At 42.1% G+C, this 23,100-nt stretch overlaps 1 protein-coding gene across 3 annotated transcripts in view; it reads right to left on the minus strand.

Annotated features, from left to right (window-relative positions):
- The window catches only part of DAAM2 (dishevelled associated activator of morphogenesis 2), a 226,798-nt gene that overhangs the window by 141,908 nt on the left and 61,790 nt on the right, over positions 1-23,100 (minus strand). For all 3 annotated transcript variants that reach the window (XM_063124183.1, XM_063124181.1, XM_063124182.1), the window contains exon 2: positions 2,340-2,545. In XM_063124183.1, the coding sequence (XP_062980253.1) occupies positions 2,340-2,513 (174 nt within the window). In that variant the 5' untranslated portion in view covers positions 2,514-2,545. The remainder of the gene's footprint in view (positions 1-2,339; positions 2,546-23,100) is intronic.

The following is a 23,100-nucleotide window of genomic DNA, read 5'->3' on the forward strand; positions in this document are numbered from 1 at the left end:
ACTAGTCGAAGAGGGCTATTGGGGAAGGGGCAAATATTTTAGCCAAGGCTATAGTTAGCTAGGTGATTAAATTTTGATCTCTCTTTAGGGCATGTAAGGGGCCAGACATCGAGCAAAGGGTCAATAGCAAGGGAGGCAAAACAAAGTGTAACAGGAGAGATGGGCAAATCAAAGAACAAGATGACAAGAGAAACATTCTCAAAGGGCCAGATGGCAAGCAAGGAAAACAAGACAGACAGGAGAAAGCCAAACATCTGCACAAAAGTCTCCCATTGCTTATTTTTCCATCATATGATTTTCTGCCTCTGGGTTGCCAATATGTGCAGGCTGACAAAAAGGCAGGAAACCATTCTATATAGTCCAGGGAAGCCTAAATGAAGGAGTCGTTGTACAGAAGGTTGGGGCACCTGTCCTGTAACTAAAGATGCTGGTTTCCAGATTGTAAGTCCTCTTAGGGGAGGCCAGCCTTTAGTCTTAGCCAAATACAAAGGAGGGCATCCCGGTTCCTGCCTGAGATGTCGATAAGGAATGGCATATGTGCTTTTTTCCAGGCTGCAGAAAAGGAACAAATCTCACTACGATTGCATCTTCCATTACATACAGTGGTGCTTTCAAAGTCCACGCCAGAAATTTGGAGAGAATTAAAATGATAAAAATCAACAGGAGTGGGGGAGATACGATATTGGCCTAAACATCCCGCCACAGGAGTAGCTGAGATGTTTTCCAGAAAAGCAGGTAAAACGTCCAAGGGTAATGAATATTTACTGGACTGATCACAAGAATGCCTGCCTCCTCATGTACAGCAAAGTCTGGCTTTTGTGGCTGTAGTAGTTTGAAAAGAAAAGAAAAAAGAAGAAAAAGAAAAGCAGGGGGCACTGACCCACATTTTAATGCTTAGCGCAATGATACGCTCATGGCTTTTACAAATACAAATGCAGTCAAATGCAGCAGTGTTTTATTGTGCTTTTTACACAAGCAGATGGCAAATATCAAAAGCCAAGCTGTAGCCTTTGGGCTTACTTCAAGAGGTTCAGCAAAATATTTGACTCACTAGGGATTCTTGTTCTGCGGCTGAAAAGGCTCTTCTGTATATAATGGTTTTGTAATGTACACTCGCACAATAGCAGTGGAGTTGCTAGTATACAACACACACACGGCTTTCGCAAACATTTCCAGGTCGTTGATTTACACTGGCCTGCTTACAGACCGAACCTTTCTAATTCAATTAAAATCTCAGCCCAGCCAATCAATACAAATGCAGCCTGCTGTACAAAGCCAAGGCCTCTGCTGTGGTCAAGCCAGGCCCAGGAGGCAAATTCTGCCACCTACAAGCCTAGTTTCCATTCCAAACTGCCACTGCCGTAAACACTCACGGCTTTTTTCCATTTGGATACAGCCCAGATTACAATACTATCCAGGGATTGCTTTTCCCTACGTGGACGAAAAACAAAAACAGTACAGGGAAAACAAAACATGTACAGCATCAACTGAGTAGTGGGGCAAAAGTGTTGATTTTTCCACAAACGTGTGGGTCAGAAAGTAACTACATGCGTCTGTAGTATGCGGATCTGAATGCCTAACGATGTGCCACATTCATATCATATTTGATATGAAATTAGGACTGGAGGATTTTCAACCCTGTCTATTTCCAGTCCAGGTCACATTCACATATTTTTACCCATAGTTGTATTCTGATCCATTTCTACATTCATCTGCAATTTTCTTTTTTAAAAAACATGCTTACAAATATATGTATATTTTATTTCAAAATATGTATTTCAATGCAGATTTAAAGCAAGAGCTGTGCCACATCAAAGGTCACATTTGGATATCACAGCATCCCAGTTTTGTTTATTTTAAAAAAATTCTGGGCTACCATGAGCGAGCCAGCGTGCTAGTGCATGCATCACAATCGCACCCACTTAGTACATGCATCACAATCGCACCCACTTAGCTCCTCCTGCCAGCAAAAATGGTTGCACAAGCCAGGAGCTCTCCAGTCCAGGAACTGTGGCTTATTTATTCCCTGACAAGCCATAGTTGTAACCTAGGGTTTGCTCTTGAGTCCAAAATCTAGTGGCTAGCTAAGTTCTGATCCACACAATGTTCAACTTCCTTAGGCATCCATACATTAAAGAGCCTGCAACAATCTGGCTTGATCTCAAACAGAAAGAACATGGCAGTGAAGGCTTTGCTTGTGAAAGATCTGCAGAATACTAAAAGCTGGAGGCTCCATCATGTTTTAGCAGGGCAATGGGAGCCCTTAAGAATCCCCAGCCCCTTGCAGAGTTTTCAGCCACCTCCTCCCATAAAGCAAAAGCGTCAAGGCAAAAACTTACCACAAGCTCAGAGAACCTTGCATTGAGCTCCTCCGCTGGTGGGATTGGCACGGAGAACTCCAAGAACTGCAGGGGGTTATTGTCCTTGAGGTTGATTTCAGGCAGGTCACTGCCCCCAAAGCAGCAAAGAAACCCCAAGGCATGACGATTCCTTTTTCGGGGAGCCATAGTCATCGCGATGTGGGGCGCTATCTAACAATCATGATCTGCAAAGGAAGCAGGAAAACGAATCATTGAAAGACAACCAAGAACCCAAACAAAGTTTGCTGTAAGTGGCATGATGATGATGATGATGATGATGATGATGATGATGATGATGATGATGATTGAGCAAACTTTTTTAAAAAGTAGGGTGAAATAAATACGGAGGATGTTAAAATTTATTGTGCTGAATGGCTATTAACTCCTTTCTTCCAGGAGAAATTTTTAAATGTTTATTTGAGCTATAAGACAGGGGGAGCTGCTCAACATCTCTTAGACCTTTTGGTAAATTCTCTTCCCTTTAAAGCCGTACAATTTTAATCATCTTGTTTCAGAGAAATAACAACTACTTCAAGGAAGGAAGCCCATGTGCAATCTTTTGCATTCTTTTGAACATTCGGCAAAAACAGAGCAAGGCAAGCCAAGAGAACAGGTGCAACGCATGTGCAAGAATGGACAAATTAATAACTGTCATAGGTTAGACATCCTATGGAAGTTACCATGTCTTACAAAAAGAACTGGGGAGAGAGAAAATGTGCAGCAGTCATGTTGCATGACTGTTTGAGGCCTTTAGGATGTTTTAAGTAGGGTGAGAGCCCCACAGATGATACTATATGGTCTGTTATTGTGCATGTAACAATAAAATGGTTTATTGTTACATGCACAAACCTTGGGCTTGCGGGCTCCCACCTCCCCTCCCCTCCGAAGCAACTGGAAGAAGGTTGGAAGCTTGAACTTCTGGTTTCAATTAAGGGCTGTAGTAACTGACACCAGCCCTTAAGAACACAATCGGTATCCAACATGGGTGAAGCCCAGCCTCTGCCAGCCTTCTTAACATCTCTGTTGACTGCAGGCCTTTGTTGGAACACCAGGTCCCTATGAGAAAATACTCTAGCCAGGACTTCCTGCAGTATATTATTGATGTGGTTCTGATATGACTCTTGCCTTGTCTGACATGACCCAGAACAGTGAGGGTCATGTTGCAGTCCGCTTCCCTTGAGCCTCTCACCTAGTCAGGACACCAGGTTATCTACCCCTAGCCTAGGAAATGAGCACAGGATTGCAACTTAAGACCACATATACTTTCATCGAAGTATATTCCATGTAATTCAATGGGGCTTACTTCTAAATAAACATATATAAAATGGCACTGTGTATTGATTTTGAGCACTAGTAGAGCGAATGTGGGCTCAGCTCTTTAACCACCCGGTTGCACTCACTGTCAAGGTGGTGAGTCAACTCTTTCTATCCTTCCATGCTTTTTTATGGATGCAGTGGTAATTTGAGCCCACTTTGGAGTGGAAGGAACTGGGAGAGTAGCAGTTCCTTAATGGCATAGAAAACAAGAGAGTGTAATCCTATGCAGGGGCATCACATTAGTGATGCTGCAAAATTCCATAATTACACAGATGTGGTGCACTCATAAACTGCACCCTTATAACAAACAAGGCCATTCCTCTTTCCCCTTTCTCTCTCTCTCTCTCTCTCTTTCACACACACACACACCAAGCGTTCTTCTCCAGCTTAATTGAATTTAAGCCAGCAAAGACGTTCCATTGACTTATTCACTTAGCAATTATTCCAACAGTTGCTGAAGCAAGTAAAGGGACTTGGGAACAAGGATTTAGATGTTGTATTGCACAGGGTTTAGATTAGGCTTAGAATTGCATGGGAAATCAACTGAGCTAGTTATCTTTGGGGATGGGAAGGAAACAGCTTAGTTGGCTGAACCCAATTCCAAATCAGATTGGAAGGGGGGTAGTTTGCTCCCCATCAGACCAGGAGAACTCCAGCTCAAATGAGCAGTATTTGGGAAGCTCCGGTATAAATGCTTAAAAGCAGCCATGTTATATAGTTCAAAAACAAATCCCACACTCAGCTTTCAAGTTGCAATTCCAAGGCAGAGAGCTCATTCATCAGTGAGAGTCACTACTGGCCAAGATCTATGGTTTCTTACAACATTAATAGAATATGGAAAGGAACAACGTTCATGGTTTAGACAAAGAAGCGGAGCCAGCACCTGGCATACACCTACGTCTAGGGATTCCAACAACACAAGTGGGGAACCTGGACCATCTTCTCCTATAGCTACCATTGACCCAAGTTCATTCATTTCCAAGTGTTTCCAAGTGAATCAATGCTACCTGTAAGTTACTTTGTATCTTCTAAAAATAAAGCCCACATTCCCTTAAGCCAGGAATGGGCAGTTTGTATGGCCCCATGGGCTGCATGTGGTGTTGGGTGGGCAGCCAGAGGCTTCACGTGTACACACAGACATACACTTCCCTTCCTGCCACACTGATCCAGATTGCTTGGGGGAGGGAGAGGTTTTAACCTTGCTCTCCTCCCAGCAAACTTGATCCAGGTTGCTGAGATGAGTGCAAGGCTGAAGCCTTATCTTTTCCCAGACCTCCTGATAATGATCACTGGGAGGAGGGAGAGCCTAAGAAGGCACACAGAGATGTCACTACTTACGTGTTCTGTTTCCCAAAAGAAAACCGTTTGTCAGATTAGCGGGAGCTCAATTCTGCTGGGAAACCAGGTACACAGGGATGACTCTCCTGGTGAGCCCTATTTCCCAGCTGAACCGATTGCACTGGGGTGACACGAACAGCAACTGGGGTCAATGATTACCAAGCTGCCCAGGTGGCCTCTGCAGAAGCTCAATGACTGTCTATCTCAGCTCATTCTAGATCTATGACACCTAGCAACCAGTTCTTTCCCATGCTCTGATCCTCAGAGCTCATGGCTGATGAACCACCTGGGAAATTTGCGGTCCCCACACCTCCAAAGAACTTGTAACACATGACTATTCCTACTATGCCACCAATTTCCATCATACCATGCTTCATCTTGCTGGCTCACATAGTATCGGTAACCCTGGGCCTCTGCTTGCAGCCCTAGAGACCAGACATTAGACAAGGTTCTGCTTAAGCTACATTTGAATATGTGAAGTGGACACCAACTAATCAAGTTCCTTCAGCATTGTTGAGTCTACACAAAACCTGGAGCCCATTGTACAAGTAAAAGAGCTGATCCTTGCAGAGGTCTTTGCCATCTAACTCAGGGGTGGGCAGAAAGTAGAACTCCAGACATTTAGGATGTCAGCTCTGAGCATTCCTGACCAACCATCATGCTAGCAGGAGTTTATGGGAGTTGAAGTCCAAAACAACTGGAGATTTACCTTCAATCCACCCCTGATCTAATACATGATTTGCAATTTACATTTTAGTGGTAACTCTATGCTCGAAAGGACTCAAAGGTGAAGAGTATGGGTTGCTGACAGAAAGGCGAGGAGGGGCGAAAAGAAGGAAGTCTTTGGATCTTTGCACACAACATTGACTGTGAGCCGTACATCCAAACAGGAAGTCTCCTGCCAGGAGTTTGAAAGGAAGGATCTGTGCAGTCCACACAAAGCCGCATATTTTGCCCTTTTAAGGGACTTGTTGTTTGACAGCTTGGAGGTTTATTTGTGTTATTCCCCCCACCCCAAAGTGCTTCATCTTTTTCATTTAATCTGCAGAATAAACCATATTTTGAGAGTAAATAATTAAAGTGCTCTTTCAAAAGTCTGGCTCCTCTGGGCGCAAGGGAGGAAAGGCAGGAGATGGCAGGTGAGCAGAATCACTCGATGCTGCATCAAGAGCAACACAGCTGAGTTTTGTCAGGCAGGGAGCCGCAACGGGTTCACCCTAACCTGCCCTGGGACACACTGTCTTGTTTATTTGCCTGAACAAGGGTGTCTTGTGCTCTCGCAGAGGCCAATCACATGAGCCAGAAAAATTAGCTTCGCAGTGGCGGCAGCAGGACTAAGATACCACAGTGGGTCAACTGCATCCTATCGATGTCCAAGTATGCCAGCTCTTTAACAACCAGAACGTGGGTGTGTCGTCCTTTGGTGCTATTTCCCTTTGACCCTTCCCTATAACCTAGACCAAATCTGTTTGGTGCTCCCTTTTCCCCCCTGACTAAATTAGCAGGAAAGAAACAAAAACCAAAGGGCAACCAAGCTGTCCTGGATATTTGCATCAAAGCCGAGTTAGTGTTCAACGAATTAGCAGCGGCTTTTAAGGCACATTCTTACGAATGTAGGAATTACAGTGCAAAAGGTCAAAAGCCAGCTTTTGTGTGGGATCGTGCGTCTCCAAGCAGCCCACACAGAAGCAAGCCATAATGCCTCTGTTATTATTATGCAATAATAATTGTGTGTGCAGTTGGAGAGCAAGAAGGGAATGAGAATGCCATTCCTTTCCAACTGCAGCTGATAATTAGTTTTGTACCCTTCTAAGTTTTCACTGGACATTCTCAAAAAAGAAGAGGGTACTCTTTTATATTAGTAAGATATCTTCAAGAAAGGCACCTGCTAATGTGTTCAAATTCTCTGTTCCTATGTAAATATGAGTTTGCTTCACTGCAATAATACCCACCTATGGCATAAACAGTTTGACTACTTCTGTCTTCCTGAGATAACTGTAACCCCTTCTTACTTTGATACTCTAGTTTGCTTAGGTGATTAATGGAAAGAAATAAGTTTGGAGGATGTTAACAGCAGATACTTCTCTAACCAAATGTGCAAGCAGTACCATGGTCAGTACCCCAGATGAGCAGATGAATAGTAAATACCCTAGGCAGAAAACAAGAATATTGAACTTTCAAGGTTTTCCGGTTTGTTGACGAGAGGAACTTCTCCCTTGGCACCTGAATTAACCAGCTCAGTAGTATACTGATCACACTGACAAGTCCTACATATAAATCATAGTTTGGTTCTGTGCATAGGCTGATATTAGACCAATCATGCTGTGCTGTGGCCAGGCGTCCAGAGTTATGATCTAGTGCAGCCTTTCTTCAGATGTTTTGGATTTGAATTCCCATCACCCTGAGCCAGGACGGCCACTGGTGTGGAATGCTGACCAAGCAATCACAAAATAAAGCTATGGTTGCCCACTCCTCTCTTGGCAACCTGGTAGTAGTGGGGCCCTGGCAATTCCAGCACAGATAATCTGTTTGTCCCCCATTCTCAGGCCAGCTGGTCATTCCCAATCCTCTACTCCAAGGAAGGGCAACAGGTAGATCAAAGCCCAAATCTAGACTTTGGCCTCTAGTCCCGATTTTGCTGCTGTTTTTATCTGGTTGAGCTTTTATATTGTATTTTATATTATGGTTTTATACTGTTGCTTTATACTTTGCATGTTTTTTAATTTTTGTGAACCACCCAGAGAGTTCCGGCTATTGGGTGGTATAGAAATGTAATAAATAAATAAATAAATAAATAAATAAATAAATAAAATTTGGTGGATCGATCCATGTCTTTCCAGATAGCTGCATGATACCTATTTGCAGGGTTTCCCAATGACTTTCATGCCTAAATAAAGGAGACATAGAAACTATTGGGAATTCCTGCAGCAAATCAGCTTAGCCTTCAAGGCTTTTATAGCCAGTTGTTGGAGAAAATCTACAGAGCTCACACAAGTAGCGGCATTAACCCAAAAGCAAAACAGTAAAGCTTTACAGCATCCCTTCTCAGTTACATAATCTATATTTAGAAACACTAACATTTTCCAGCACCCAGCCCACCACCATGCTTGGACTCAGCATTCACTATGAAGGGAAAACTCTAACCTCTTGACTGTTGTAAAGTGTAGGCACATAAGTGTGTCTGGAGGTTTTAAAATACAAACCATTGGAGGAATCACAGGATGGAGTACATTACTGAAAATTTATAAACTCAGACAGATTGTGTAGTGTTGCAGAGCTCATAATATATAGTTCCCAAAAATATAAAAAGTGGCAAGTTGGGATAAAAACCAAGAAAACAGTTATATTTACAGGTAAGGGTGTGTGTGTATGATGGAGAGAGAGTGTGCAACACGGTAGGGTGGAGTGGAAGGCAACACAGTTGTGTATCTTAAACATTTAAATTAGAAGAAACAAGCTTACTATATCTTATAAATACTTGTGATTTTGCAGGGCAAGACTTTGAATGACTTCCAATTCTACTAAGATGTTTGTACTGGAGAAAAATAATTGCTGACAAACCTGAATGTGTTCAGATATCTAAACCACCAAGAGAGATAACTTGCTATCCCTATGGCAAATCATGAATGGAGTGTCGTGTTTTTGGAGTGATTTCCATTACTGAGCAATTTCCATACTATTACTGCAGCTCAGGAGTGACCAACTTGCCACTCCTGGTGCAGCACATGGAGCAATGGGGACCCCACCCACTTCCCCCTGCAGCCCACCTGGGGGGGATCTACACTATTGCTTTAAAGCGCTTTAAAAGCCGTAGTGTGGATCCCCCCCCCCCCGTCAGCAGGATTGCAAGGGACAGGGGATGCTGTTAAATGATCTCAATTTGAAGCAAGGACAGTCAGCAAACACAATAAAGATAAGATAAATGATTATTTTTGAGGGAGAGAGAAGGGTGGCTTGTGTGGGGAAATAGACTGTTTGCCCCACTGTAAAAAAAATTAAAAATCAACAACTTCGAAATAAGAAGGTATGTTGCCACATCACCAGCCAATCTGCCCTTCTTGTCCCTTCTGCAAGGAGGAATTCGGTTTCCTCTGATTCGACCTGAGGAATCTACTGAGCCCACAGACAAAGAAATTGTTATACAGGCTTGTGTTGTGGCAGCAATAGCACTACCAAAATGCATCCACCACTTATACAATCTTCAGCCTAAATATCATGCAGATGGTACCTCTTACAGCTTCTATGAGAATCGCTCCTAGGTTCACCGAGGCAAAGCAGAAGTGGCAAGAACTCCAGCATTGCTATGGGATATACAACTCTTGCGGTTTTATAGTCCTGTGCCTTTTCCATTGCCAAACTCCAGCCAGTGAAGAAGCTGCACCCTGTCAACATGTCTGAGCTAGCTAGCTAGCAGGAATGCATGGTCTCAATGCATAGTCCTTGCCACAAGTTGTGGTGAAGTCCACTCGCTTAGATGGCTTTTAAAGGGGATTAGACAAATTCATAGAGGGTAAAGCTATCAGTGGCTACAGTCATGATGGCTGTATGCTACCCCAAACTTCAGAGGAAGAAGGCCTCTGAATTACCAGTTGCTGGGCAACAACAGCAGAGGGCTATCATATCCTGCTTGTGGGCTTCCCAAAAGGCATCTGGTTGGCCACTGTGGGAAGCAGGATGCTAGACTAGATAGGTCCTTAAACTGATCCAGCAGATCTCTTCTTAAGCTCATTACTCAATATGCACTAGAGATATGGAATGAAGAAACATAAGGGTCCCTAGTAGAAGACAGTATCAATAGGGCTGTTATTACTACACGAAGCAGGTGAGAGCATGATGTCTTTGAATGTCCTTGCTCATTAAAAACAAAAATGCTCTGCAGAGAAGGAACTGTATCTAAAATTATTTCCAAGCCACTTTTAACAGTGGGACCCTCTTAACTTCAATGAAAAAGCTAAATTATGTCCAGGCACAGAACTTCTGAGTTGAGGAAACATCAAGTGAGCAATTTCCCACATCTATAACCTTGAAATTGGCAAAAAAGAAAAAAAGGGGGGAAAGAAACAAGGGGGTGGGGAAAGACGTGACTTTTCTGAACATGCTCATGAAGTGTCAGGGTGCTGGCATTATCAAACAGGCACTGTGCAGCTATTCAGTCTTTCCCTCAACTGAATGTTTTTGTGGGTTAAGAAAAAAAGAGGGAAGAAGTGGTGGGGAAACACGGGAAGGTTACTAATGGAAGATGACATCTTCTAGATGCTCCTCACCAAATATCCACTATTCCAAATGAATTTTCATTGACAGCAGAAAGTTTTCAAAGGGAAACAGTATGCCATCACCTAGGTTCACCTGGGTTTGCAACATCCTATTTAAAACCATGCTACCTAGAACAGAAGGTCAGTGCACCAAAGAAGGGCAGTAATGATTCCAATTTCTGTTACTCTAGGGATACCTGCATACATTCCAGGACAAGATAATATTGTGATCAAATAATGATATATTTGCTTGTGTGGTGTATTTTATATTGTTTTTAAATACTGTAATATACTCAAGCATTTTTTTAAAAAATGCATAATTCCTATAAATTAAAAGTTTGACGAAGTTTTCCACACATAACAAATGTCCACCCACAGACACACACACAAAATCTGTAATTTAGTAAATATCATTCAAGTGGGTCCATTCAGAGATAATAGGAGTAAAACACTGAACACCTTTTACTGCTAGGAAACTGTGTAGCAAGATTATCAATGGGAATTCCCTTTAGAGACGTTTGTTTACCATAAACATTAGCGTCTTCTGAACTGTTCTTGGCTTTGCAGCCTTGGCGTTTTCTACAAACACACAACAGCTCTCTGCACTGTCTTGAACTCACATTTCCACCCTTCCTCAGCCTGTTATTTCCCACTCTGCCAGGCAATGGGCTGGGCCACATCAGGCGCTGAGGCCTGGATCTCTGCCGGAGATCTAATTATAACAACGTCCTCTTCCTCTGACAGGGAGTACGTGTTCATTTCTAATCCACTTGGCCCAGTGACCAAACACAGCTAACTTAATACAGTGTCCCCGAGTCTTATCAGATGGTTTAGCCACATGTGAGGAGATCTGCTCCAACTGCTCACACAGACGGGGTCCCCCTCCTTCCCTAACAGTGCTTCTACACGCTTAGTTTCATTTGCAGGGGTAGAGAAGTACAGCCAGAAAATAAAGTCATGTTATCTTTCTCAGAATAACAATTCAGACACTAGGGGTAATCTGCCAAATCGTCTCACAAGTCACAACATTTGAGCTATTGCAACAACCCTCATGTGAAGGATGCTCATTGCCAGAGCTCCCTTCATGGGTTTCTCACATCATTAAAAGGCCTGTAGCACTGAGCCTCTGGCTCTACCCCTGACAACATGCCGCTACCCTTACCCCCGGATCCACTTCCATCAGGCACACATTAGCATGGATGCCTGAGGTGGGGAAACCTATGCACGTAGAACTCTGTGTGTGCAGAATTCCAGGACCAGGAAGAGGTCTATGTGCCTAGGCTTCCCTGCCTCTACTAACAGCAGTCTCTGGTAATCTGATCAATCCAGACTATAGATTTAAAACTGGATTAACATTCATTCCATCTTCCCAGGGAATCTTAGGAGCCTTCATTCAGGAGAGGGAGGTGCTATGTACCTCCATCAGAGTTATCAGCACAGCATCTCACCAAAATACCATTCCCAGAATTCTTTGGGACAAGTCACTCCAGTTAAAGTGGTATGGGACTGATAGGGACTCAAGTCAGAGTTCCCCCAAAATTAGACTTTACTTGCCCATTCTCTTCTCATGAATAGATCACTGTCTGAATGGGGTTTGCTCTTCTCATGGTGGGGGAAAATGCCCAAGGATTGCTAAAGATCTGTAGATCTCAGGGTGAAAACTGGACACCATCCTCCTAAGTGGCTATTAAACCCTTTAAAATTCATTCTTCAAAGATACAAAAAAGCCATATTTGAAACCAGCCTCTTAGCGCCACTTAAGGCTGGCTCATGAGCTATGAAAAGATTGCAAGAGGCCACTTCTGAAAGAAGATGCTTAAAGTCACACTCTTAAGCCACTAAGCAAAGCAAAGGGAGCCATTTGTTTTGTGGTAGACTTCATTATCAGCACCCATAACACATTCAGAAACGATGTTGAGACTAAACTCGTACAAGACATGTGAAGAGAACTGAAAAATGATCTAATTGTAATATAAAAAAATAAAGAGGAACCAGGGGTTCTCTAACCAAACATTGCAGTGGCTTAGGATGACTTCAAGTGACACTACAAATGCTTTTGTGTCCGACACATGTGTGTCCCTTTTCAGTGTCTGTAAAGAAGTGCAGAAAGAAAGCAGAAGAGAGCTATTTTTATATTGATTTCATAGGGTGCTTCCAGACTGGACATCACTTCTTAAACCAACCCTGATTGCTCTTTTTGACTCATGTGAGGAATACCTAGGTGGAATGAGGGAGGGCAGCAGGGGTCCCGTCCTTTGTAAACACTGTAATAGATGCACATGCTCTTAGTTCTCTTCCTTACACTTGCACACTGCCCAAAGAGTTCAAAAGCAACAAGTTGCTTGTTCTATATTTAAAATCTTACAGCACAAGTTTCTGCATGTCTACTCAGAAGTCCTTCTGAGTTCAAGGGGGACTTCGTCATATGTGTGTGTATGTGAGTATCTGTGATGGCAGCCTTAATGAACTCCCAACATCATTCAAGGCTGTTGCTCACACATGAATACAATATAACAGGGTGTCTAATTGCCACCAAATTTCATGAAAAGTTTTAGCCAGAGGTTCTTTTTGGGAGCAACATCTCAAAAATTTCAAGAAAAGCAGAATTAGTTCCAATAGGGCAAGGTGCAATTTCTCAGGCAGGTTTTGTACATCCTTCCTTAGGACTAAAATATTAAGCCACCTGTAAGGCTTAAGGATCTTTTTGGAATAATTCTGAAATCACACTTATTCCAAAACTCAGTATGTTTTGGCAGCTGGGGCTGTTGACACAACATGCTAACCCACACACAGTGGTTAACTGTTGAACCATGAACTGTGGGTTAACGTGTTGCCTGAACCCCATTTTCCCCAGGATGTCAGGGTTAACCACCCTGAACAAACCAACAACAAACCATGGGTTCTCAAGGTGGCTTGTTTAAGAAAAATAAGCCACACTGCATGGTTAACAAGCCACCCTGTGGGAAATGTCCTGTGTTCAGACAACACACTAACTCACATTTCAAGAACAGCCCATGATTCAACAACCACCCACACTCAACCACTCAGTATGGGTTAGCATATTGTGTGAACCCAGTCACAATCACAATCTGGAGGGAAAGCATCAAAGTGTTGCAATGCATTAAAGACTAAGGCTTCCATCTAATGGGTAGCAACCCCATAGTATTGTGCCCTAAAAGAGTTACTGTAGCATAAGTTTTTATTGTAGCGTAAACCCTCAGGACACAAATCGAAGGAAGGATCTCTACTATATTATCTTAGCTTTCTTAATTAGTCATCCATGCTACATTGATGTGTGGTCCAACACAACAACAACAATAAAAATGTTTTTAAAAACCAGTAGGCAAGCCAATCACCCAGATTGAAACTCAGCCAGGTCACTTGGACTTACACCCCCTACAATGACGTGATTGTAAGAGATTAGCATCCTCCTCCATACATTCAATACAAAGTCAGTTTGCATAATGGTTGGAAATGGATAGTTTCATGCTTTGTGAAGAAAAGGAATTCATGTGAGGGTTTTCATGGCCACATATGCAGAAGCATTAATTCAGAGAGCAGGTGTCCCTTGCATGTGGCTCCTGTTCTCCCTGCAGGGCCTCCATGATTAAGGAAACACCAAGAACAAAAAAATAAATAAAGGTGAGGAACCCCCTGCATATTCTACAGATGTTGCCCAACAGCTAACCCAAACCTAGGACAATCAGTCTGAGAAGTCAAGTCACTGCTAACACTCTCCAGAGAGTCAAATAGTTTTTGGCTTAGAGCAAGCAACTTGGTGACAAAAAAACAAATTGTCAGAGATTTTACATATAGGGCCACTGATCAGTTGTCTGCTACTGTTACTGCCACAGCCTTGGATAAAGGGCCCATGAGGCCATTTATTGATCCATAAGTGTACATAATATATACAATTTTGATGGGACAATGTTAATGCCATCCCATTGCAAAGAGAGGTGGGAGGCAATTAATTGTATGGTGATGGTGTTTCAAGGGATCAAGGTAAGACACCATTACCGAACACGAAACATCACAAAATTACTTTCCCACCACCACCACTTCAGCTTGTAAAAAACTTGGCCAGTTTCACTTGTCAAGTTTATTTGTATAAACCATAGGTTATTACAAACAGTTTCAGCAGGTCATTGACAGAAATGGAATTTAAGAACTTTACCCTAATTTTCTTAGTTGCAATTGCAAACAGGACCACCCATTTGATAACATAGGGTTGATTTTCTGATAACAGAACTAGTATTTTCTCGAATAAAATTGTACCAAACATTGTTTTTACTAGCGGAGCAATACATTTCTTTCTTGGAGATGAATACAACTCACAAAGCAACATGTAATGAACAATGTTCTCTATTTGTAAGGCTCCACAAATACATTAGTCACTTTGCAATTGGCAGCTTGGCAGACCATCCATCTAAATAGGCAGTGGCCATAGTCTGAAAGTGTAACTCAGTAAAGGCTTGTCTCAAGGAAGAAATGTCAGGATCTGAAGGTAGGGAGATGGATTTCTGGCACATTTTTTAAAAAATTGAGGACTGGATAGTTCTCCTGTCCTGATTTGCATCTACTAGATATATCTGATGCTGCCAGAGTTTTGTTTTGAAGCCTTGCTCCAGAAAGAAGGGGTATACTATCAAGGAAGATTGGGCAAGTCTTTCATCTGTATTGTAAGACCAATCTCCTGTACTGTTTTGCTCTTGGAAACAGAGTTTTGTCTGTTTCGCTTATATATCCCCCTTGCCCCAAACAAACAAAAAATTCAAATCGTTTTAACCTAACATGATCCACATCTATTCCATATTCCCTTTAGAACATAGGAACATAAAAAAGCCATGTTGGATCAGACCAAGGCTCTATCTAATCCAGCACTCCATTCACACAGTGGCCAACCAGCTATCGACCAGGTACTTTTATATTGTATTTTATATTATGGTTTTATACTGTTGTTTTATACTTTGAATGGTTTTAATTTTTGTGAACCGCCCAGAGAGCTCCGGCTATTGGGCGGTATAGAAATGTAATAAATAAATAAATAAATAAATAAATACCCACAAGCAGGACATGGGTACAACAGTACCCGCCCACCCATGTTCCCCAGCAACTGATGTACATAGACTTATTGCCTCTGATACTGGAGATAGCATATAGCCATCAGGACTAGTAGCCATTGATAGCGTTCTCCTTCAGGAATATAACCAACCACCCTTTTACAGCCATCCAAATTGGTGGCCATCACTACATCTTGTGGTAGTGAATTCCATAGTTTAACTATGCACTGTGTGAAGACATCCTTACTTTTATCTGTCCTGAATTTCCCACCAATCAGCTTCATGAGATGATCCAAGTTCTAGTATAATGAGAGAAGGAGAAAAATGTCTCCCTGTCCACATTCTCAATGTCATGCGTAATTTTCTACACCTCTATCTGGTCTCCCCTTACCCTCCTTTCCCAGACAATTAGCACATAAATGTTTAAATGTGGCTACAGGACCATCATCATAGGAGTTGAGTCCCTTCCAGATGTAGACTTCAGAGTATTAGCTTACTCTGAACTAACACATTTCTCTCAATTCTTCAACTGGGAGTGACACACCACCACAAAGTGCTGCTTCCAGCTCCACTTACTTCAATAGTTTTTTTAAAATGTCAAGACAGAATTTAAAGCAGCCATCCCCAATGCTGCCCATGGTGGCTGGGGATATTGGGGTTGGAGGGCACTCAGATGGGAAAGGCTGACTTAAAGCAAAAGATGTGTTCGGCTTCGTGTGAGTGTTTTCATTTTGAGTCCCTTCTGTTTAAGGAGAACTAATAACCTACAGGGTTTTGATGGGAAAGCAGTTGTGTCCTTATTCACCGTCTGTTACAGAGACACACCACAGACTAGGCAGGTAAACCTGGTAGTCATTCACAATTTAAGCATTGGCGGCTGTCAGTTCTGTCACTCATGCTACAAAACCCATCAGCTTGAACAAGACTGCAACTTCTTTTTTTCAGTTAAAGCAGAAAAAATGAGGGGGAAATGGGCAATCCAGAAGTGTTTTCTCCAGAAAATCCCAGATGTTTCTTTCCCCTTGTTATGCAGAAACAACATGCCAGGACTCCATGCACCACCAAGTACAACTTAACAACTAGGGAACTTCCAGGGCTGCCAAACTGTGACCAGTTTTGCATTCCCTTTGTCGATTAAACTGTTTTAAAAAGGTTACGCAAGTATTTCATTGCACTGTTTTTATTTTCATTCAGCATTCTGGAGAAGGAATAATCTGGGTTCAGTGACCCTGAAACCTCTGTATTACGCAAGCAAGTTTGGACTTTGAGCCAGCAACTTGGTGTAAATATTGAACTTTTAACCTAAATAGTCTTGGTGAAGAATTGCTAGCTGGTGGGAGTCCTGCCCAATAGATTTGGGCTTGCTTTGTATGCGTTATTTTTTAAGTACTGTCCAGCAAAAATGCTTTACTGTTCTGCTGAGCAAGTTAATTTGCTGGGCAACACATTATAGCTGCAATTGTTTCTACTTAGGAGCGAATCCTATTGAATTCTGTCAGTCTTAGTTCCAAGCAAACACGCACAGATTTGAGCTGCATGTTTTCATCCCCAACCCATGCTGGAGAAATCCTCTTCAGAGGACGATCTGGAGCCTCCTGAGCTAGAACAAGATGCTTCAGGGGATCCTTGGGCTGACCAAGAAGGTCCTGGGTCCTCTGGAGAGAGGGCTCAGATCTCCCCCTCAAAAGTTGGAATGCTGTACTTTCTACTCAGAGGGGGTTAGGGATGAGTCACCACAAAGCACCTGAGAACACCAGTGCCTAAAGATACAAGCTCAGTCCATGGCCAGGTGAAAGAGTGCCTGGTTGCAGAAAAGGCTGCTTTGGGAGCAAGGCTCTCCTTATGAGTAGGACCTTTGCGAGAGGGCCCATAATGAGCTCAGGCTGAGCCCTGGGTGGGGCTCCTAATCCATTAGTACTGTTCTGTACTAGGTTGGACTGTAACATCGAATCCACACTTTTATGCAAATCAATCTTCAGTTTTATTGAAACACAGCTTGAACAGGAAATGAATACACTCAGAAGATCAAATACCTAGCAGCAGCAGGACTGAAGCAGGTTGAGATAAAAGAAATTGACATAGATGAGGTGACGAGACAATGCAAGGCCAGGCCTTCCAGGTTGCCACTCAGGATAACACCAGAGAACTGGACCAGAGGAAGCCTTTATTTACATTGAGGAAGAACTGGCCTAAAGAGGAGCAGAAATTCTTCAAAGGAAAAACCAATCAGTGCTTGATCACAGAAATTAGGACCTGATCAGTTGCTGACAGACCTATACAAGCAAAATTATAGCACCTCTAACTGCAAAACCTAAGGGGCAATATAATGAATAACAGAAAGCTCAGTTGGGGCAGAACAAGAACCTTCAAGGAATTCTCTTCCATCCGCTTTGTTGCTCTGTTATTGTATTTTAATGTGATTTTAAAAAAATATATTTTTGAAAATAAAAAGTTATTTTAAATCATTAGATAAAGGAGGTTTGAGATCCATTTAAAAAGATTACCAGTGAAAGTATATATTAATCAAAAGGAGAAGTCATTATTGTACAGTTGAATAGACTGCCACTAATTTAGTGGAAACTAGTAGTTACTTGTCTCCTAACTAGTTCTCAAAATGTAGGCATTACTTAAGTCAGAAACAGTTTCTGCTCACTGCCGGCTGCTAGGAGTACTTCTTAAGAGTAAGACAGAACGTGGGGCTTCCAACCATTTTCCAACTCAATATTCACTTTAAGCCTCAAAGCATTTTCAACAACATTTGCTTTTGAATGTGATTCTCTACAAATTTTATCCAAAAACTTGTTGTGTTACAAAGTATAGGAAAGCCTCGGATGAAGGAGCCCTACAGTTGCTGTGGACCCTCCTAAGTCAAGGAGTCTTGACACTTTCTTCAACAGCAGGGAATCCAATCTTGGCGACACTTGGCAGTGATGAGTCTCCAACTCTGTAAGTAATTGTTCCTACCCAAAGACTGCAATTTGTCCAAATCAGAACATGTATCATGAGGTTGAGGTTGAGCTCAAGTTACTAAACATTTACACCCAGGGAAGCCATTTATCATGGAGGATGGAGTGGAGGGTAATGATGGAAGATCAGTTTTCTGGCTTCTTGTTGTCCCTCCCTGGTTGTCCCTCCCTGGTGGAAAACCAATGGGTCAACTAGTTTGTGGTACAAGCCAGGGAATGAACTCATGCCTATGAAAAAAAATCTTCAAATATTTAGACTAAGGAGGCCTCAAAGAGAATGTTCTCCGTTTTATCAGTGAACAAGAGACCTTTGCATTAATGCGGAATGAGGAAATGCCCCCCCCCAAGTCTTTGGATTGCAGATAATGTATAATCAAAGCTTGTGGTGTGTATCCAATAGAAATTACTCTTTCTGTTCCCAAATTTGCTGAACATTGGCCTAGCTTTATGTACAATGGGCCTGGAGAGTCTACTACAAGTTGCATATACTGTAGAATCTTTTGAAGGTTGGTAGAAGTAATAGAAATGGGCAAGAGCAATGCAAGTTATTTTTAGACCAAACAGAAATGCAGCACCAATATGCTACTCCTTTGAGTTGTCACAGACGTGCACTGTGATCCATGTGCTGGGAACGACACACTTGGATTTCTGCAATGCACTCTAAATGGAACTGCATTTGTTTGCTGTTCCATTAAATCAGCAACTAAAACACAGCATACACAGGCTCTCTTGCATTAGACATATATTAAAATGTATGCTCATGTTCCTGCAATAATATATTAAAGAAACTACAACAAGATTATAATAATGTGTAACTATGTGCACTTATTAAGGGTAGACATACACACTCTGGAATTCCTTCTGCTCACCATTCAGTACTTTAGCATCAGTAGCTGGGCATTTCCCGTCCAGAACTACATACAATGTGCCCTTATCTAGTGTGACAGAAGGATTTTATGTGTCCACATTACTTCAGCAAGTTATAACACCAAATGCTTTTTGGGGCTGCCTTTCTTTTTTGCTATCTTCATGTGCGTCATTCTTCCCCTTCCATGGAAAAGTGTGTCCATTCCATGTGAGTTTTCCAAAGAAAAGATTCACAAAATGTCCAGGTCCAAAGAAGCTTCATAAGAAGTTTCCATCAAGGGAGAGACAAGATCAGATAGATGCATTCCTTCAATGACTTCCCATAACATTAGGGGCAAATTTAGCCAAGGTGTTTTGAAACATGAGCAATGAGGCACTGTAAGCAAGAGGGGTCACCTGAGACAAATTAGAAGCTACAGGCTCTGCTCCAGCGGCTTTGTAGCTGAGGAATATCCAAGGCTGTCATCAGGTCAAGTAACTGTATAAAGTTCAGTGAGTGCATCAATTCAAGAGCCAATCATTAAATCAGCAGATATTCAGTATAGGAAGTCCAGACAGTTATAACTACTGGGAGGTCAGCAGAAGCGGAGTCAGAATGAAAGATGGGAGGATCCACAGATTTAGCAAGGAAGTGGAGCACTGGAGGATTTGAAGACAGAATATGATGCAAGCAGCAGCACAGAATCATAGAATTAGAACTCATCTAGTCAAACCCCCTGCCGATGCAGGAAATCTATTACTACAGAATCCCTCATAAGAAGCCATTGAGCTGCTTAAATACTTCTAACAAAAGAGAGTTCACCACCTACGAAGAGCTGTCAATCAGCTCATACTATCAGGATGTTCCTCCTAATTATAGTCAAAATACCCTTTCATGTAATTTGAACCAGTTGGTTCAGGTCCTACCCTCCAGAGTGACCAAAAAACAAATTTGTTCCATTGTCTACGAGACCACCCTTCAAATATTTTAAGATGCCACTGTGAACATTCTTCAAATATTTTAAGATGTCTATCATATCATCTTTCTCCAGGGCAAACAAATCCAAGTCCTTCAGCCTTTCCTCATAGGACATGGCAGAAAACATCAGACTAGATACTACACAGCCATGGCTCTACAGACTTTAATATGCAAACACTGTACCCTCACTACAAGCTGGAATCAAGTCAATATTTTTCTAGATAGATTTTTGGTCTGATCCTTCAAGGCACAGTACATTTTCAAAGTCATGGGTCAGAATCCAATGGGTCACTGACTCCGCCAATTCTCTTATGCTGGCCAATTCCCATCTGCAAACAGTGCCCACCGATTGCAGAACAAATACTGAGCACTTCTGGGGCAACCAGAAATGAGGGAAAGCATTCATTTCTGAAATGGGGCAGGTTGGCAGAGCTCTCTTAAGGGAGTTCTGCCGAACTGTCCCAATTGAGAAACTAGCATTTCTACTCATTCCAGGGATTTCCCTGGGAGGTGCAATGGAATCAGCAGGACCCACCACCTGCGCAACAGAATTGGCGGGGCGCAAAAGTATTGGTGGGTGTGTAAGTACCCTGCTGGATTCTAACCATAAGCTTGTCAGCCAGCACTCTTTGCTTATATTAGACATTCTAGACAGATGTTCACATTGATGGCTTCAAGTAATTACAAAGCTGCTTACCCCATAATAATTCCATGGCACAATCCTCAGTGTGTCTGGCAGAAGTAAGTCCCACTGAGATTATGGCGCTTACTCCCAGGTAAATGTGTATAGGATTGCAGCCTCAGTGCAGTAAACATTTCTTCTGAATAAACTCTGAATGGTGTGATGTCATTTATCACCATCATCATCTCCTCCAGGATGTGATAAATATCAGGTCTCACTATAGGGACACAAACTGTGCTTCATAAAAAGGATGGAGTAATATGTCTCTGGTGACTTTAGCATGCTAAACATGACCATCAGAATCCGGCCTTAAAATAGCATTAAGCAAACTCTCTTTTTTTTAATGTAAGTTATGGTCAGCAAAATCGTCAGTAGCATCTTTTATTGTCACTACTTTTTGTCCACTATAGACACTACATTTTGTCCATTATAACTAGGCATCTATAGAAAACATGTCTAATATAAAAGGGGGAAAAAGTGGACATTATGACAGACATTGGACGCAACAATGCATTGAATCAGTTGAATGCTGTAGACATTCCTCAAGCATTGTGGAGATGGGGGCGGGGGGAACCCACCATTAATGTTTTCTTTTTTTCTATTAATAGTGGGAAATACTTGGCTGCCTAAAATCAGAAAAACCTACATCGCAATCAATTGGCAAATGATTACAGGTGCAGCCTATTTCAGAATGTGGCCTATTTCCAGTTTTTCAACATCTAATCCAAGCTCACCTCAATCTGGTCATCTGAATCTAAAAGGAAAATAGTTGAAGATGAAAAGGACACTGGATTGCCTCAAATAAGCTGTTAAAGTGACTCACAGCCTGTGACCTCAAAACACTTTTCAGGTCCTGTACTTGGGAACCAGATGTATCCAGTGTTGATGTGCAACACCCAATGACAGCCACAAGGAAGGTACCCACCCTGCAAACCCTGACGTCCAAGAACACTGCATTTGGCAGAGATCTTCATGAGCTTGCGGTATGAAACACAAGGAACAGAAGTGATTTCCTGCTTAGTGGCATTTCACTTCCTAAATATTTAACAGTTTATGTAAGGCAGGTTTGTCCAACAGAAATACTACACAAAGGAAACTGTAAAGCTCTAGTAAACTGACTTTCCCATTCTCAGATTTTCCTCTATTTCTGGAAGAGGCTGAAGTTATCTCCTAAAGATCTCCTAAAGACCATCCCCAGTATAAAGCATCCTCTGCTCCAATCCAGGCTAGAGAATCTATTAAAATCCTAACAAATGATGTGAGTGCTATAGGTATTTTTAGAGTAGCAGAAGGACAGAAACACACTTTCCACTCTCCTTAACACATTGACTCTGGTTTAGTAATTACTCAAATTAGCAGAGCTTAACTTGACCCAGGGCTCTCAGGGGCTCAGCCGTTGAAGCCGCTTTTAGTGCCAGGGCTATCCCTGGAACAGAAGACCAATAAAAATAGTGCATTTAATCACAGCATGTGCAAGATGCATTTTTCTCTCCACTGAGAAGCTCAGTATCTCAGGGAACTGATGACAGAGCAATCCACACACACACACAATATATATATATCTCACTGTATCAGTGCTTGACACCACTGCTTTTTAGGTATACTCAAGGCCTTCCTTACCACTCATAACCAGAGCTGTGGTGGAGTGGGTGCTTAACAGACCACAGCGGATCACAAGGGCTCCTTCTATGATGCCATACTTCTCAACTGCCACTTCAGAGATATTCTGACACATCTGTAGAAGGCTTTATCACAAGTCCTCTTACTGACTAATATCTTGCGTCTTACCAATAGCACAAATGTTCAGAATTCCTAACCACTTCCTGTGCTTCAGAATTAGCATCTAAAAGATGTCCTGTTTATATTGTAGTGATATGGTTGAAATAAACATTGTGAACCCTGGATGTTCCATCAGCAGGACCCAAATAGAGGATACTGAATGAACTCCAAGATTTTTTTCCCTTCCAGTTTTCTTCTTTGCATTACCACTTTTGCAAGTTTTTTATAGCATCTTATCAGTATCATTCTGCTGAAGTTCTACATGAAGAAACTGCCTGATCTTATTTTTTGACTTCTTCAGTTCCAGGTGTGAAGAAATCCCACATCCTAGCACAAAGTGCTGCCATAAAAGAAATCACAATAACTTTTCTATCCTCATAAGGTCAGTCTAATTGCACTTGCATTTGTAATTTTACTATCACCACCACCCTACCTTTAGGATCAGCCATCTCTAGGAAGACCTAGTGGCTCAATAGAGAGCTTCGGCTATTGTAAATAAGTAAATAAATATTGTGAAACAA

This window comes from Elgaria multicarinata, chromosome 4 (genome assembly GCF_023053635.1).
Source record: "Elgaria multicarinata webbii isolate HBS135686 ecotype San Diego chromosome 4, rElgMul1.1.pri, whole genome shotgun sequence".
Classification (NCBI taxonomy): Eukaryota; Metazoa; Chordata; class Lepidosauria; order Squamata; family Anguidae; genus Elgaria; species Elgaria multicarinata.